General features: G+C 38.0%; 1 protein-coding gene across 1 annotated transcript in view; it reads left to right on the forward strand.

Moving 5' to 3' along the window:
• The first annotated feature begins 794 nt into the window (after window positions 1-794).
• The window catches only part of tspan4a (tetraspanin 4a), a 46,385-nt gene continuing 30,811 nt past the window's right edge, over window positions 795-16,368 (forward strand). Inside the window, exons 1-3 of the mRNA XM_010794124.1 lie at window positions 795-839; window positions 945-1,136; window positions 10,955-11,029. Of these exons, the coding sequence (XP_010792426.1) occupies window positions 795-839; window positions 945-1,136; window positions 10,955-11,029 (312 nt within the window). The remainder of the gene's footprint in view (window positions 840-944; window positions 1,137-10,954; window positions 11,030-16,368) is intronic.

The raw sequence follows: 16,368 nt of genomic DNA on the forward strand, positions 1-16,368 counted from the left end.
AAAAAGGGAAACTCCTCATTAAAAAGAGTGAAAAGCTACCACACAGTAACATCCCTTCTATAATAGTACAGTGAAAGACACCATTTGTTTCATCCTACTTTCTACCCACTCGTCATTATTCATCATCTATTCGGTCCAGTTAGAGTTGGGACTAATAATGGTCATGAACCAGAGCAGTCAAATAAATATATATTGTGCAACAATGTTCCACATTGAAGTGTGAGTCACCAGTAGTTGATTATTTCATATGGGTTTATTTACCATCACGAGTAACCCGACAGTCCACATGACTTCTCTGGCTTTATTTGTAATGAATCGGTTTGAAGATAAAACTATTTAAAATGTATAAAAAAAGGGATGAAGTTCATTGTTAACCAACTGCATGGGTAAAAGAGACAATTAAAGGAATGGTTTGACATATATTTTTCAAACTGGGGTATAGTGCTAGACCTGCTCCACTCCAATGAACCCAATACTCCAACCAGCACCTCTAAACCAACTTAAATCTTGTTACATCTCGTTAATGTAGAAAATAAAAACCAGTCACAAGAAGTTGTTTCGGCACGCAGGTCCTTTTTAGCTTACTTGTTGAAGCCTTATGCTTAGCGGACAGATGTGTGAGTGGCGTCATTCTCCTCACTAACTATTTGAAGTAAAATAATTGAATAACTATATCTTTAAACGTTTTGCTGTTTGGGACGCTTTGCTAACTCTGTTTAGTCGAGTGGTTGCTGCTGTGTTTTCATTTTTTACATTTGGTTTTCTTTGTTCAATGTTTATTCCTGCTTACTATCATGAAGTTGAAAAGCAAACGAACAGCCAGATACAATTCTGCAAAGGTTTCTATGCACCCCATCTTTGATTGCTCTTCAGATCAGGGTGATTCTGATTATGCTCACATGCGCACACTGACCCATTTATGCCTCTTTGTGTGTCCCCTGCAGTTGGGAGGATGTGGCATACTGGGGGTGGGAGTTTGGCTCTCAGTTACCCAGGGTAACTTTGCCACCCTATCATCATCACTTCCCTCCCTGTCAGCTGCCAACCTGCTGATCGCGGTGGGAACCATAATCATGGTGATCGGCTGTTTGGGCTGCGTAGGAGCCGTCAAAGAGAGCCGCCCTGTGCTGCTGACGGTAAGTTATTTCCTAGGATGGTTCTTGATGATATTGATGAAGATGTGGTGATGCCACGTCTTCATATTACATGTTGTTGTTGTGTGCATGACAAAAAGCATTACTGACTCTTCATACAGTAATACGCTTTGACATTGTGCTACAGAAGTTTGTGTTTCTCTCTATAAATGATTGATATGTCACCCTGGTGATTCAACCTCAGAACAGCTGCTGCCTGGGTGAGCTAAACTGAGGAATATATCTCGTGCACAAGTTATGCATTTGACATTTGCATCAACAGAAAACTAGAAATGTAATCAACATGAAATCGAAGCAAGAAGCCCCCTGAGGCAGCCATGTTGTGCAGTTTCTACAATGTATTTTCAGCTGTTAGATGTGTCGCTGTGTAAAAGGTGGCAATGGAAATAATTGTATATCCACACAGTGAAAACACCGGTATCTTGCATACTTAAATAAACATGTGACCATGTTGAGTAGATACATTAGACAACTGTAATCATAAAAAGCACTCATGCTGTGTTATGGCAATGAGTCACAGTACTTCTGGTGACTATTGTTTGTTTATTTTTCTTGTATACTTGCCTTTTGAGTCTTCTACTTTCCTCTATTTTTTTACAAATTGTAGTTCAATACAGAAAACATTTTGACATTTAAATTGATAAAAAAAGATTGTGTTAAAAAAAAACAGACTGAGAAAATACTAATGATAAATATTACCATACCGTTCACAGCAGAGGTACAATTATCAAGTGCAAAAAGGTGTTAATATGCATAAGGTATATCCTTTTTTATATTCATCAGTCACCTTTTTCCCTTTGCTTCACTGGCTCTTGAGGTGCTGAAACAATTTTGATTGGAAGAATAAAGTTCTTATTTTATTCGCCACAATTAGGGATTTTGAATAGAGCATTGCCTCAAACTTTCTTTCTATCGTCATTATTATGTATTATTAACTAATAGATGGATAGTAGATATAAATATATATCAATTAATGAATACAAAAGCATTCAAATTATCAGTAAAAAGATAAAGGGAAAACATTAACATTTCAAATTACACCATGATTAGTCTTGAGTTTACAGAAGCAATGTTTGACAATCATTTCCCACAGGAAAATATTTATAAACACTAAACTGTATATCAGGTGAAATTAGGTGGTCCCTTTTATTATTAAGTATTTCAAAACTGTTATTTAGACATTGTGCACTGATTTCGAACCATGCATCCTGGATGAAGTGAACCCAGCTTACAAGATTAAAATGTATCTTGGTAAACAAACATATTCACGTAATCAAGCACCAACACAGCAGCATTTATCAAGAAGAACGAAATCTGTGTTGGGAAAAATATAATTAATCTTTAGAAAAATGGCACAGCAGGAGCGAGCAATTATGAGCTCAGTGGAAATGGGTCTCAGTGTCGATCATTAGCATGATCCATGACATTTTGCCCACAGTGACCAGACCGATTCCTCTGCTGTGTCAATATAATGAGACCGGGAATTATAAGTCTGATTTAATGAGTGACAGAGCAGCCCGTTCTTCGATTAGAAAAGACTTGTCTCCCTTCAAATTTCAGAGCCAATTAGCATGTTGATTGCCGATGAGAGACACAGAGCGCTGCACCGTCGCTGTGAGATACTTGAGGAATTACTGTTGAGCTTTGTGCTGGCATAAGTATTACTGCTGTTTGTGTGTCTTGTCATTTGCAGCTCCAAACATCAGAGGTAGGGCTTTGTAGTTTTGAAAATAGGCTCTGGAAAATCCTGTTATCTGGAAGACTTAAAATACATTTAAGCTTTTATATGAATTTAAAACTTCAGCCTTTACACAAAGTGACTAAATAAAGAATGAGGGTTGACATTAGTGAAGTAAAATAAAAAATAGAAATATTTAACAATAATAACAATAGAATTGCAATAGGAAGTTCTGGAGGAAAATGCTCCCTTCATTGTAATACTTTTTCCAAGGCTTAATGGACAGACATTAAAACTTTCCAGCTTGAATCATCAGAACAGCAAACCAACAACTACTGCATTACAAAATATATTTTTCTTTGATATAAAAATGATAACGTTTAAATGCCTTTTAATTTAGGGGAAAAAAAGCCACAGATTAGAAATTAAGGAATCACATCTAATGAGAGTTGTTAGCTTTAAAAAAAGAAAAAAGAAAGGTGACACCACAGTCAACCAAATCAGCTCTAACCCTAAAGTCATTTCAGGCGCAATTATACTGATTATCAAAGCACGTAACTTTCAATCTAAGCCACATACAGTATACTGCATCATTACTCTGCGTGTAGAGAATGTGTTAGAGAATTACCGTTCTATTCATATTAGGGCTGTCAGTCGATTAAAATATTTAATCGCGATTAATCGCATGATTGTCCATAGTTAATCGCACATTTTTATCTGTTCTAAATGTTCCTTAGAGGAATATTTTTCAAGTTTTTAATACTCTTATCAACACATGAGTGGACAAATATGCTTTATGCAAATGTTTGTTTATTATCATTTGAACAATGACAAATATTCTTATGAATATTAAACATAACAACCTCTGACAATAAAAATATCCGCCTCAATTCAACCTCTCATACAATACAATAATACAATACAAAGTGTGTGTGTGTGTGAGAGAGAGAGAGAGAGAGAGAGAGAGAGAGAGANTTATACTGTAGTAGCCTGTGAAAACCATAACAAATATGTGTTCAAATGCTCTTCAAAACACAACTGAAGTACTGAAAGGCCAGGAAACTTGTCTTTCTGTATTTATGAATGAAGCGCCATCTAATGGTTAAATCCTGAAATTGAAAATCTGGCAACGCCCTCTTGGAAAATAGTGGGAGGGCTTAACATTCCCAGCCGCTGGGATCCGTTGGGTCTTTGGCAGGAAGCTGTTGGCTGGAGTCTGTTCTAGAGTGCTACATCTGTAGATGTTCCTGGAATCTAGCTATTCAGTCAGCATAAACATGAACTTCAAATAATTCCATGAGAACGGAATTCTGAATAGGCTAGTTGCACGGGATGACGTATTTCCATTTCCGGTTCATTGAGTGTGTAAACTTCCGGTCTACGGTAGAGCGGTAGAGTGATAGATAGCGTATAGATAGCAATATATAGCGAGAGAGATAGCGTATAGATATTATATAGGCACTATTTTACACTCAATGTCTCCAAGACCTACTGAAGGTTAACATCAGTGATGTACATTGGGTGGTACAAGTTGCGGGCTCAGCCCCGAGGAGCAAAAGAGAAGAGGGGTTCAAGATGTAGCTACATATCCAGTTACATCGACGATTATGAAGGTAAGTGACCAACAAAGCTGTAGTTACTGGCTAACTTTGACAACTTGACAGTCTTGATACAGTGTAAAGTGTTTTAATGATGTACTATTACGTGTTTTGGNACTTGACAGCCCTAATTCATATAAATAAGAGAATTTCAGGTGTTTTAAGGAAAAAAATATGTTTCATCACTTTAGAACAATGCACCTGGCATGACTTAAAATATACACTGTCCTTTTAAATTGAAAATAAGAGTCATTCGAGAATTGAGTTCTCCCAGAAATTCAATTTTCCCCAGGGTTATGGGTGATTAAAGTCATGTTTCACATCAGTAAGTTCAGACGTTCAATACAAGAGCAAGTCAAAGGGCACATAGGTGGGTGGGTCTGACCTAATCTGTCCACAAATAAGTCTGAGGTGTGATCATTGTGCTGGAAATAAAAACAGGTTGTTTACACTGAGAACCAATTACATGGGATGGCCTGTAAAAATGATTAGACCCATCACATGAAAAAAGATGGTATACTCCCTCAAAAGGCTTCTCAATACACTCAAGTCAGGAAGGAGCCCAAAAGGTATTGATCTGCAGCCTTGGACATAATGTGTGTCTGACATTACTGCCTCACACACAAAGAGCCTCTGTAGCTTCACACTGCATGGACATCACAGCATGAATGAACACGAAGGAATCAATCCCTGTTCCTGCACTTTGATTATAGTTCTCATCCCGGGGCCTAGCCGAGACATCAATCTCTTCTTAACAGGGATATCAGCACTGCTGGCCGAACAAGTCATAACATAAATAACAGCTACATGTAAGGTGGGTGTCTGAAGTGATATAATGCATGCAATGTGCATTTAGTCTAGTGGCCAGTAACGGCTGCTATTTTTCAGATGCATTAAAGTCTACTTAAATGTAAAGTAAATGGCAAAGCGTAAATCCCAACACTCAAGTGACTAATTGCAACACTGTGAACGACCCCACCGCAATAAAACTGCAAACATGGAAATATATCAAAAAAGGCTTAACCCTGAGGAGCTCTTTTCTGATCCTTGTGAGTCGGTGTCCTGCAGGTTTTTTTTCTCCTTCCAAGGCGTCGGTTAGATACAGACCAGCTGTGGCTCATTACCTCTCACAGTACAAAAACTGTAATGGAAACAGAAACCTGCAGGACACCGGCCCAACACAACAGGAACTGGAAGTCTTATAGGACCAATTTAGTGAGTTTTATCGCTTTTGATAGACCAACATGATAGTATACACCATTACACGTGTCAGTGCTATTTGCATCACATTTGCTTGCACAGTGAGAGCTCTAGCAAGAGAAACGCTTTCCTGGTTTCACATTCTTAGTGTTATCCGGCGTTTAGTAAGAAAAGGTCTCAAGGCTAAAAATGAATATTTTTTCCCTTTTGCTCCGTCTGTAACTGATTTCAGGGATGAAAGCAGCTTTCTTACAAGATACAGAGCGTTATGTGATGGGTTATAAAGAGTGGGCATCAGTGGAGGAAAGCACATTTACACAAGTATTGTACTTAAGTATAACTCTGGAGGTCCTTTTCATACTTCCACTTTTACATCAGAATATTTCAGAAAGAAATACTGTAATTTTTACTCCACTTTTTATTTGACTGCTTGAATTGATCAAATACAGTTTACAGTTAAAGATGATTCTAGTGGTTTCTATCACTTTTAGCTTGTGACATTTTAGATGAAAGCAATGTCTTTCAGATTTTTTCATTCATTTAAGCTTTTGAGTCCCAAAAGGGTATTGTTCAAAAAAAAATTGTTTGCATTATAGTTGTGTTTGCATTATAGTTGTGTTCTCCCTTTAATACATTTCATAAAGCTTCAGATGCCCTTGTTAAACTTGAGGGGGCCTGACCTTTAGGTTGGGTCTGGACTAAAAAACTGTATATAAGAAACTATCTCCACCTGCTTTTTGTCTACAAGTACTTACTTCTTGGTACACGTTTCAGATAGTATGTGTACTGCTAGTTTAGTATACTGTGGTATGGATTTAATAACTTGGGTCACAACCACTAACTTAAGAAGGCACACTGTTCATCTTAATGACATTTTGTATTTTTGTTTTAACTCTTTCCTGCAGTACTCTATTGATACTTTAAAGTCATTGAGTAAACGATGCGAGCACTTTTTCCATCACTGACACTAATAGCAATACATTACAAAAACATAAGAATATCTGAACCCAAGAGTGCCGTTTGACAACTGTAGAAAGCTATAAAGCTTTTAGCTCAACTAAAAACCTGTATATAACCCCATTTTGTTTCCCTTTACTCTGTTCCCCAATCAATCTTTCCTATAGTTATGCTGCTGGAAGTCACTGATGCGAACATAATAACATATTTAAGTTTGAATGACAATAATTGAGGAAAACATATTGAGACAGTTTTGTTTATTTCGTAATGGGATCCAAGTCTTAGTTTATAATCATTTATCCCAGTAACACCAGCTCAAAACAAATGCACCTCTTTAAGAGTCAAGCTGAGATTTACTGTATCTTCCCAATTTACAATGAACTTACACAATAAAACAGATGTAGATGTATGTTATTGCCTGCTGCATCTGTCACAACACACAGTGTTATTCAAATATGATTTGGCAACCACCTTTAGAAGAAATTCAGAACAAATTATACTGTTTCTATTTTATGTCTCAATTAAATCTTTATTTTTACGCAGAGAAACATAATTGTTTTATTAACCAGCTGTTCAGATATTTTTGTATCGTTACATGAAAGTAATGTTACATCTATCCTTCTAAATGAATCAGAACAAACGACTCCTCTGCACTTGACTCGTTTCGCACACCATTAGTGCTTCTATATTAATCAGCCTTTCCAGACAGTTCACAAATGGGTTTTCATCGTGTACAGTTAATTTCTGCAAACCACTTGACAATAGTAACCCATTCAATGCAGCAGTTTGAAATTCCTCACCGTAATTCAATTGCTTTTTTGGAGTATATTATAAAAGCGTAAAGGCCATCTTCTGCCATCAAATTATCCCATCGAGTCTGCCTATTGCCTGTGGTCTCAAGAAGGGTAGTTACATTTCTTATTAAGAACAGATTAATGGGGAAATATTCAGAGAGCCACAGGGGACGGGTCTGTTTGTTTTCCAAGTGCTGGTTATCATCAATGTTCTCCTTCTTAACGATGTCCCTTTGCTCTGTGGTGTAATTTCATGGTCTTGAACACCTAGAAGTGTAATAGAGCAAACAACCTTAGAGACACAGCGAGTGAGATGGTAAGAAAATATGAAACTTTCCTGGAACATCAATGTTCACTTTTGAATTGTTTTTCTTTTGTCAAAAAAGTGCCTGTTAAAATTAAAGTTTAAACTCCCAAACAATGTCCTCATATAGAAATATTGAGGATTATGTGGAGAACAATAAGCAAAGAATGGTATTGATTATTTTATAAATGAAATGGCCAAAAATAATCCCCCCTACATTAGGCAGCAATCATCAATATGTGTCAGATTGAAAGATGAGCTGAAAATGAAATCACAGTTTGATTATCAGGCTACTGAGTTTGATTGTTAAATTATTAGCATTTGTTTGCAATTGGTGATTGTTTTGGATCGAAAATAATAATCAGATTCAGAATTCATGACCAGAATACTGACCAGATCGACATTTCTTACCATGACCCTTCACTTTCTTAAAACTGAATAGCATATTTTCCTTCAAGGATCGATAGCAGGTCAAGAAATAACACAAAACGCCAAAAAGACCCTGACTCAAACGTTGCCGTTTTGTGTAGATCTGCCTCTGTATCTCTGTTGGTCTTTCCCTTTGGGTTGCAGAAAGTTGTAAATGTCATAAATGTCAAATATTCAAAAGTTAGGAAAGACTGTAAGACTTCCTTACTTGACTGAATAGTATTTTGGTATTCTGCAATGGCTTGTTGAATGATTTCATCAGCCAGGTTGAATTTGTTGCAAGTCCACACTGAAGCATATTTCTTTAGTTGAAAAAAGACACACAAAAGTACCAGAAATTACACACGACAACAAGCCTAACATTTAGACAAGAAAGGATGACAGAACAATATGAATTGATTTCAGACGTTGATTTGGGAGCACCTCTTGAAAAGAGTGCGAGTGAGTCAAACACACTGTGGGCTATATTCTGTTACTTACATGTATACGTCTCACACCTTCCAGTGCTGCCACATTTAGTGATTCAGTCATGCAGGTTCTGCCAAAAGAGACCTTGTGGGGCAACTGACAGCCTGCTCGATGCCCGTCTTGTGAACTAGCAACACTCACATCCTGTCAAGCTGAAATACTCAGAGGACAAGTAGCCATGATGTTTTCAAAATAACAACATTTCTACTTTAAAATCGGTTTTGAGCCCTCTGAGAAGGGCTCATGCTTTATATGCCTCAACCTAACAAAAGAATAAGAGTCTTCAACCATGAATTCCATGAATTATACATAGATTTTCAAATTCAATGTAATTTACCCCCACCACTTCGCATCACACTAACAAGCTTTCTGAGGATATTATTATCTCCAATCGTCCGCCCATTAATCCGCTTAGAAATTGTTAAAAAGAAACACTCTCTGTAAAGCGCCTGAGAATCTTCAAGTTTTCTTCAGTAATCCAGTGAAATAAATACATGCATACTTACTTGCACTGCTAATATGAAGTTGATATATTTTAAATGTGTCAAAATTGAAACAAATAAATACTAAAGAAAATCAAGATGTCATAGTAGGCCTTGTAAAAAATGTAACATTTGAACTTTCTATGTAAATGTACAGTACACAATAGAGAATAGACGAGTCATAATATGTTATGTGTTATAAAATTGTGAAATAATTGTGTCATGATTAATTTCTGTGCTATTTCCTCAGCTATGGTGAAAGCATTTGTACTTTTCATTAAGAGGTCATTACATGTTATAAGGGCAGATTGACCCCAGGGAATACAGTGCCAAGGTAGTTTTTATGAAATGGGGGACCGATTTACTTGAAGGTGAAATAAATGCTGCCATTATCTCAGTTAGCCGTACAGTTCAGTACAGTTAGCTAGAAATTGACTCTGTCTAAGATGTGTCCAGCCGTCTTCACTGACTGCTCACTTCCCCAATAAACGGCTTACAGAGTGCTTTTGAACCCAAATGTTTAACTACGCCTATTAAAAGTTTTGTTTTTTTATGAAACTACTAGGGAGATATTGATATGTGTTTACCATAGCAAACTGTGCATAATGTGTGTTGTCCCCTGGCATGCAATTAGCGGCTCTTTCAGTGAAGCACCAAGTTTACAAAGCAGAACCAAAAACAGCGTCAGAAATGGACAGGTCAGTTTGACGACAGGAAATGCAGTACAGAAGTGGTTCTATTTTATGAATTTGTCTTTTGGCAACCTGGGTCTGAGTTAGCAGGTGGGACCGCAAGCTGGATAGTTAAATCGGCTAACTAGCTAACGGTTGCTGTAGTTAGCAGTTTGTTGAGCATTTTAAGTTGCTTTTTTTCTACCACTCCATTAGTTACTTGATGGTATATCCTGTGTTCAAAGTGGACATATAACATTTAATGACATTTTAATTAAAGGCTTGAATGGTGTCACTGTAGTTGAGATTGCAGAAATTATAAATGACACATTTATAATGCTCTCATGACAGCCAGATTCATACCAACCATAGCTTACATTAGCATTCAATGTTAACACATACGGCTACTTAGTTGATGATAAGGTCTGCAATGACATGTTCATGCGTGAGCATAATGTCAGTCTTATGCACACCCATTCAAGTGTTACTTATTTATTACCAAGTTCCTGAGATATTTGAGTGGTGGACCGATAGATAAATAGACAATACCAAGGCTTCGCTGCTGCCGCACAGCATTCGTGTTTCAGTGCAATCTCATCAACATCCTTCTTAAGGGCAACATAATATTATTGCTCCTCAAATAATTTCACCCCTCCCTGGTTCAGACAGTCATGTGTGAGACACATGTCCCCTCACAAGAGTGGTTGATGATTGAGCTTGTAACTGTTTTAAGCACTCACACAGGAAGAAGAAGATGTATCACCTATCAAGCAGCTCATTCCAGAGAGGATGGGTTGGGTGGTAAGGAATAAAATGTGGCTCCATTAACAAATTCCAACACTGACAGAGGAACAATATACATCACCTCTCCCAGTGTGTCCTACTTGCTATGATTACCCCACCACCTCCTCTCTCTGCTCTCTTGACCTGTCACTTAGAAATATTGAGGCTGAATGATATATAGCTATTTGATCGTCCTTACTTCTCCTTTCCTTCTCCTTGACACTCTAGGGCTAGGCCCATGTTGTTCCTGCTTTTAATAATTTTTTTCTTTCCTTCCCCTTACACTCTTCAATCTGCTGCTTTTTCCTTTCTTTTCAATTTATACTTCATTCTTTTTTCACAGACAGATGCTCATTATCTCCCTTGTTGTCGCGTACTCTTCACTGATAAATTGTATGTTAAATAACTGCTTTCTCTTCCCTCTTTGTCTCCCCAGTTCTTCATCCTCCTCCTGCTCATCTTCTTCCTGGAGATTCTGTCCATCATGCTTTTCTTCATCTACCAATATGAGGTAAGACACCTAAATTGCTTTCAGAACACACACACACACACGCACGCGCACGCGCACGCACACGCACGCACGCACACACACACACACACACACACACACACACACACACACACACACACACACACACACACACACACACACACACACACACACACACACACACACACACACACACACACACACACACACACACACACACACACACACACAAATACAATGTGCACAATTTGTCTTCCTTGTCAATACATTTCGATTTACCCAAGTCATCCATTTTGCATGATTTCCCCCTGAAAATAAACAAGTCAGGCAATAGTCTAGAAGCAGATGAGCAATCCCTCTGCTAATATGAATTCATAATCCCTTCAAATGTTCATCTAAGGTTTTAATAATTAATCGAAAGGGTAGGTAATTCCCTATCCTAATCTTAATTATGGGTTTGAGGGCCGGATTTCTGGTTTGTTGTGAAATGAAATGTTAACATATTAGCGTAACATTTCAAGTATTAATCCCTAAATACTCAAGTTGTGTAAACTGTTACAGTGTGTCCATCCATAAACCAACACATTTAAATGTTGTGTGCGTTTTATACATTGGACTCCCTCTAAAAGGCAATTGATACGATAGTGGATTTGCAAACGTATATAGCCGAATCATAAATCATTGGACATTTCAAACCAGTGGTGTTATATTATTCATGTGTTGGGACAGAATGTGATCCCTGAAGACTTAGGCCAAGGCCAAGGCCAAATCTAATGTCTTTGTACATTGTTTGTAAATAACAACCTACTTTGATATTTCCCCCACTTACTGTATGATTTACATTTGCAACCACAGACCTTGGACCTGATTTCTTCGTACTGGCTTTTTCTCTTTGTTATTCTAATTCTGGTATGATTATACTCACCGAATGTGTTGTATTTCTATCGCAGTATGGCTTTGGCGATGTAATGCAAGAGTATTTATGGACTGGCACGTTCTACTGGGCGTTCAGCCAATCAGCACGGCTCTGTTTGGATTTTTAATGAATGTTGTCTTTTTGTCATGCCTCACCTCTCTCTTAACATCTGTGTCCCCTGATGTTCAGCGCAATCCATTATTCAGCCTCTGAATAATTCAGTTGTGTCTACCCAGGAGGTGATAAGCGGCAGAACGCTGTAAAAAGTTACTAATGGTGGAGATTTTCTGCAGGGCTGGGGCACAGAGGGATATCACTCACAGTAAATAATGGCTAGCCATTGCCAGTACTGCCACTTCTATTTTTTTTAAACAGCAGGAGAGTTGTTCTATGTGTAGATTTGTGAAAGTGATCACTGCTGGATATTTTTTATTACGTGTAATACCTATATTTAACAACAAAAGTCCTTTTATTTTGGCAAAGAAAGTACTTTCCTGAACTTTTGTACATATAATAAACTTGCAAACTTGCTGTGCTACTCTGTCTCCATTAGACGAGTGGCTCCAATGGCTAAAGATTACAAGTAACAATAATTATTCTACGGTTACAGTTTATCATTAGACAGATTGTATAAAACAGTCCAAACTTAGTGCAACGGTATTTTTAGCTAACTTTAACCATTTAGTTGGGTTTTGGAAAAGATCACTTTCATGGGTGATAAATTGGGAGACAGTTAGTGTTGTCTTAGTCCTTTTATAGTAATTGAAACATCATTTGCTACAGTGTGTTAAAAAATAATTTAATATAAATTATGAATATACATGGGGTTATAAATTCATATTATTTTCAGAACAGTGAAATATACATTTAATACTTCTTGTCACACATACAAATCTTTGTGTACCCATAGTTTAGAATATTTCTCCGTGCTAATTTGTTTTCATCTTCCTGAGTGTCCTATGGTATTAGAGACCTAGTTTATCTCTGATCATCAGGATCCTCTGTCACCATGGTAACGTCTTGGAAGCAGCTCCAGTGTGCAAAAGCCTTCCGGATCTCATAACGTAGCAGAGTGCAGCATGTTGGTGCATGTAGATAAACTATATCCTAGGCTCAAGGGATGGTCATGCTCAGTGGTGCAGTTTATTAAACCTGCTTTAGACCTGACAGAGAGCTCCGACGCAGCGGGAAGCTTCTTCAAACGGCTCACCGATCTTATACACCTGAAACTGTGACCGTTTGTTTCACTTTGTTGGTTCTTATAAGGCTGATGAAAAGGTCCGCAGAGGTTAATTTTGGTGGATCCATTTTGTTTTCAGAGTGTCAGAGGGAATAAAAATGAGTCTGACTCAGCGTTGTGATTTTGAAATATGATGTATAGGTGTTTCACACCACATACGTGTGGGTTTACGACCTTATCCGCTAGGCTTTATTATTGCCTCAAGGGTCTTTGCCAGACAAACATAAACAGAGCAATAACAAAAGCAGACCACCAGCAAGATTTAGTTTTAAGGATTGAGAGATTCTAATTTAAATGATAATTTCAGTAAATCAGAGTAGTTAAAAAGTAGCGAAAAAAATCTGATCTCATGACTAAAAGTTAATTTAAGAGGTTTGTCTAAAGGTTTGTCTCAACCTCTTGAGTGTAATGCTTGTTAGCACAATGTGAATGCTTGTTAGCACAATGTGTATGCTTGCCCTTTTTATATTTCCATATGCTGTTTATCTCTATATCCAAATAGAGTTAAGTTGCCTTTATGGCAAAAAGCAGTAACCCAGATAGCTTAGTCAAACAGTAGCCTACTCTCAGTGTACGCAAGTTGAAAGTCATATTAACATCTTAAAAGCCAATACAACACATTTTGTTATAAGACCAAAAATAACTGCAGCTACTTCCAGTTAACACCAATAAAGATGCTTTATAGCTACTTTGCAGAAATAAGCAGCCAGCTATTTCAAAGACAAGCCTTCAAGCAGATCCTCAGAACAGCATAATAAACAGCCAGCACACTGCAGCCATGAAGCCAATAGCATTAATCACACAAATACTCAACAGAGCAGGAAATCACTTCACAATATGCATGCAAACTTCAACTTCTTACCTTGTTGAAGTGAAGCAATGACCTCTGGCAGGGGCGGACTGACCATTGGGAATACCGGGAGTTTTCCCGGTGGGCCGGTACTGAAGTGGGCCGGTCGGACAATTCACTAGCATTTGTGTTATGCACTGATCCATAAACTGTATTAAATATCATATACATAATACAAAATATATATGCAGTTTAGCGTCACATTACACTTTAAAACTCAAACTCTGTATAACATTGTTTCCTTCAGTTACTCCTCTTCTTTCTGTTCTTCATAGTCTACAGCAGGGCTGTGCAATTGGCGGCCCGCGGGCCAAATTCGGCCACGGGGTGATATTTACTGGCCCTTTGAGTATAATGTTAAAAAGTAATCAAATCAAAAGATGTTTTTTTTTTTTTTGGGCCAGTGTGCCTTTATTCCAGAGAAGGTTTTAAATTGAGAGACAGAGGGGAAGACATTGCCTGAAAACTTCGGCATGCTCGGGTTTCGAACCCACCAGGGGCGGACTGGCCATCGGGAATACAGGGAGTTTTCCGGTACCGAAGTGGGCCAGTCGGACAACACCCCATCTCTGCGTGAATGATTAGATCATTTCACCTAAATTAAATGATGTTGATGGTTAAATTAGCTTCACATGTAGGCCTACTGAGTTCTGAACTTGCCATTTAGATCTATAAAGGCCTTGGGGCTGTGTTGTTTGATTTAATTAAACACAATATATGCACTCCACTAGCTGTTGTAGTATTTACTGTATCCAAAGCTCTTAATATGATTGCTCATATTTCAAGCCATCTTTTTCCCGGCCCCTTGCTATGGATCATTTCCATCAACCGGCCACCATTCCAAACTAATTGAATAGCCCTGGTCTAGCTTCGGGATGAACGCAAATCTCTCCCTTGCGTAGAAAGATTTTAAACATTTAGAGGTGCGACCAACTTCGAAATGAACCTCCATTAACACAACAGGACTGTTGACATGCTAACTTGTTTGAATGCAACATGAGCCCCAGTGGCCGCAACAGGAATGATTTTGGATTGAAAGGCCCAGCATGCTTACAGGTGTTTTACCTCACAGCTAGACCTCTGCTCAGGTGGAGTTTGGGAGAAGCTTAGCACATATACATGAGATGTCACCAAAATGTATGTATACATTAATAAGGATTATGAAAGTGCAAGATGCACAATAGGCAGTGGTGTAAAGTAACTAAGTACATTTAGTCAAGTTCCGTACTTACTGTAAGAATGGTTTTTGAGAGACTGGTACTAAGACTTCAGTTAAACCTGGAGTACACTTCACAAGTTATCCTGCAGCATACAACGTATCAACGTTGGAAAGGTGCAGCTAGATTTAATTACATAATAATGCATCAATAATTATAATCAAAATAGGCTATATTATATATTATCCTGTGAATTTGCATAATGAGTACTTTTTATTTTGGTACTTTAAGTATATGTAGATGCTAATATCTATGTACTTTAACTTGAGTAACTTCTTGAACCCACGACTTGTAACAGAGTTTTCCTACACTCTGGTACATTTTGCTGAAGTACAATATCTGAGTAACTACCACCTCTGACAACAGGCTGCAGTTTAGTGTGTGCATCCTCGAAGCCACAGTAGGATATGTGCAGTCTACATGAAAGGAACATTTTTTTTTTTTTAAAGGGGACCTATTATGCAAAATCCACTTTTTCATGTCTTTCATACATAAACATGTGTCCCCTCTGTGTAAAGAGACTGAAAGTTTCAGGAAAAAATCGTTATCTCTCTTTTTATCCTGATCCATTTATATAAAAAGCTGTCTGAAAATGAGCTGATCAGATTTTGGCCACTTTATGATGTCATAACGATGTTTTGGCTTGTGTAACCAGTAGCCAATCACCAACCAAGGTAACCCCCCCACCTTATCACCTGAATCTCCTCCTAGAGCACAATTCTGTTCTTTTTAACCAAATATCTCACAGAGGGGCGTGGGGAGTGGCTCCTTATTTTCATCTAAAGCAGGGGTCGGCAACCTTTTTGATATGAAGTGCCATTTAAAAAAAAAAATGTTATCAGCGTGCCAACGATCGAGAATTATCAACGAGGGGGGAGGGGGGGGTTGAGGAGCTTGACGCTTGTGAACTATCAACAGGAGGGCGGGGGAGCCTCGCTGCGGGGAAGCAGTGTGTGGACCTGTCAGCGCAACTTACATGATGCCGAATTTAACAAACACATTTAAATAATTGGTTTGAACGGCATAATAATAAGGACGATCGTCCGTTCTGTGATTCTCCAGAGCACACATGTTATGATATTAGGCTCATGCAGAGTGAAGATGCAGATGCGCTGGTCTCTTTAAAGAGAGAGAGCG

Source organism: Notothenia coriiceps, unplaced genomic scaffold, assembly GCF_000735185.1.
Source record: "Notothenia coriiceps isolate Sejong01 unplaced genomic scaffold, NC01 NC01_scaffold00037244, whole genome shotgun sequence".
Taxonomy (NCBI): Eukaryota; Metazoa; Chordata; class Actinopteri; order Perciformes; family Nototheniidae; genus Notothenia; species Notothenia coriiceps.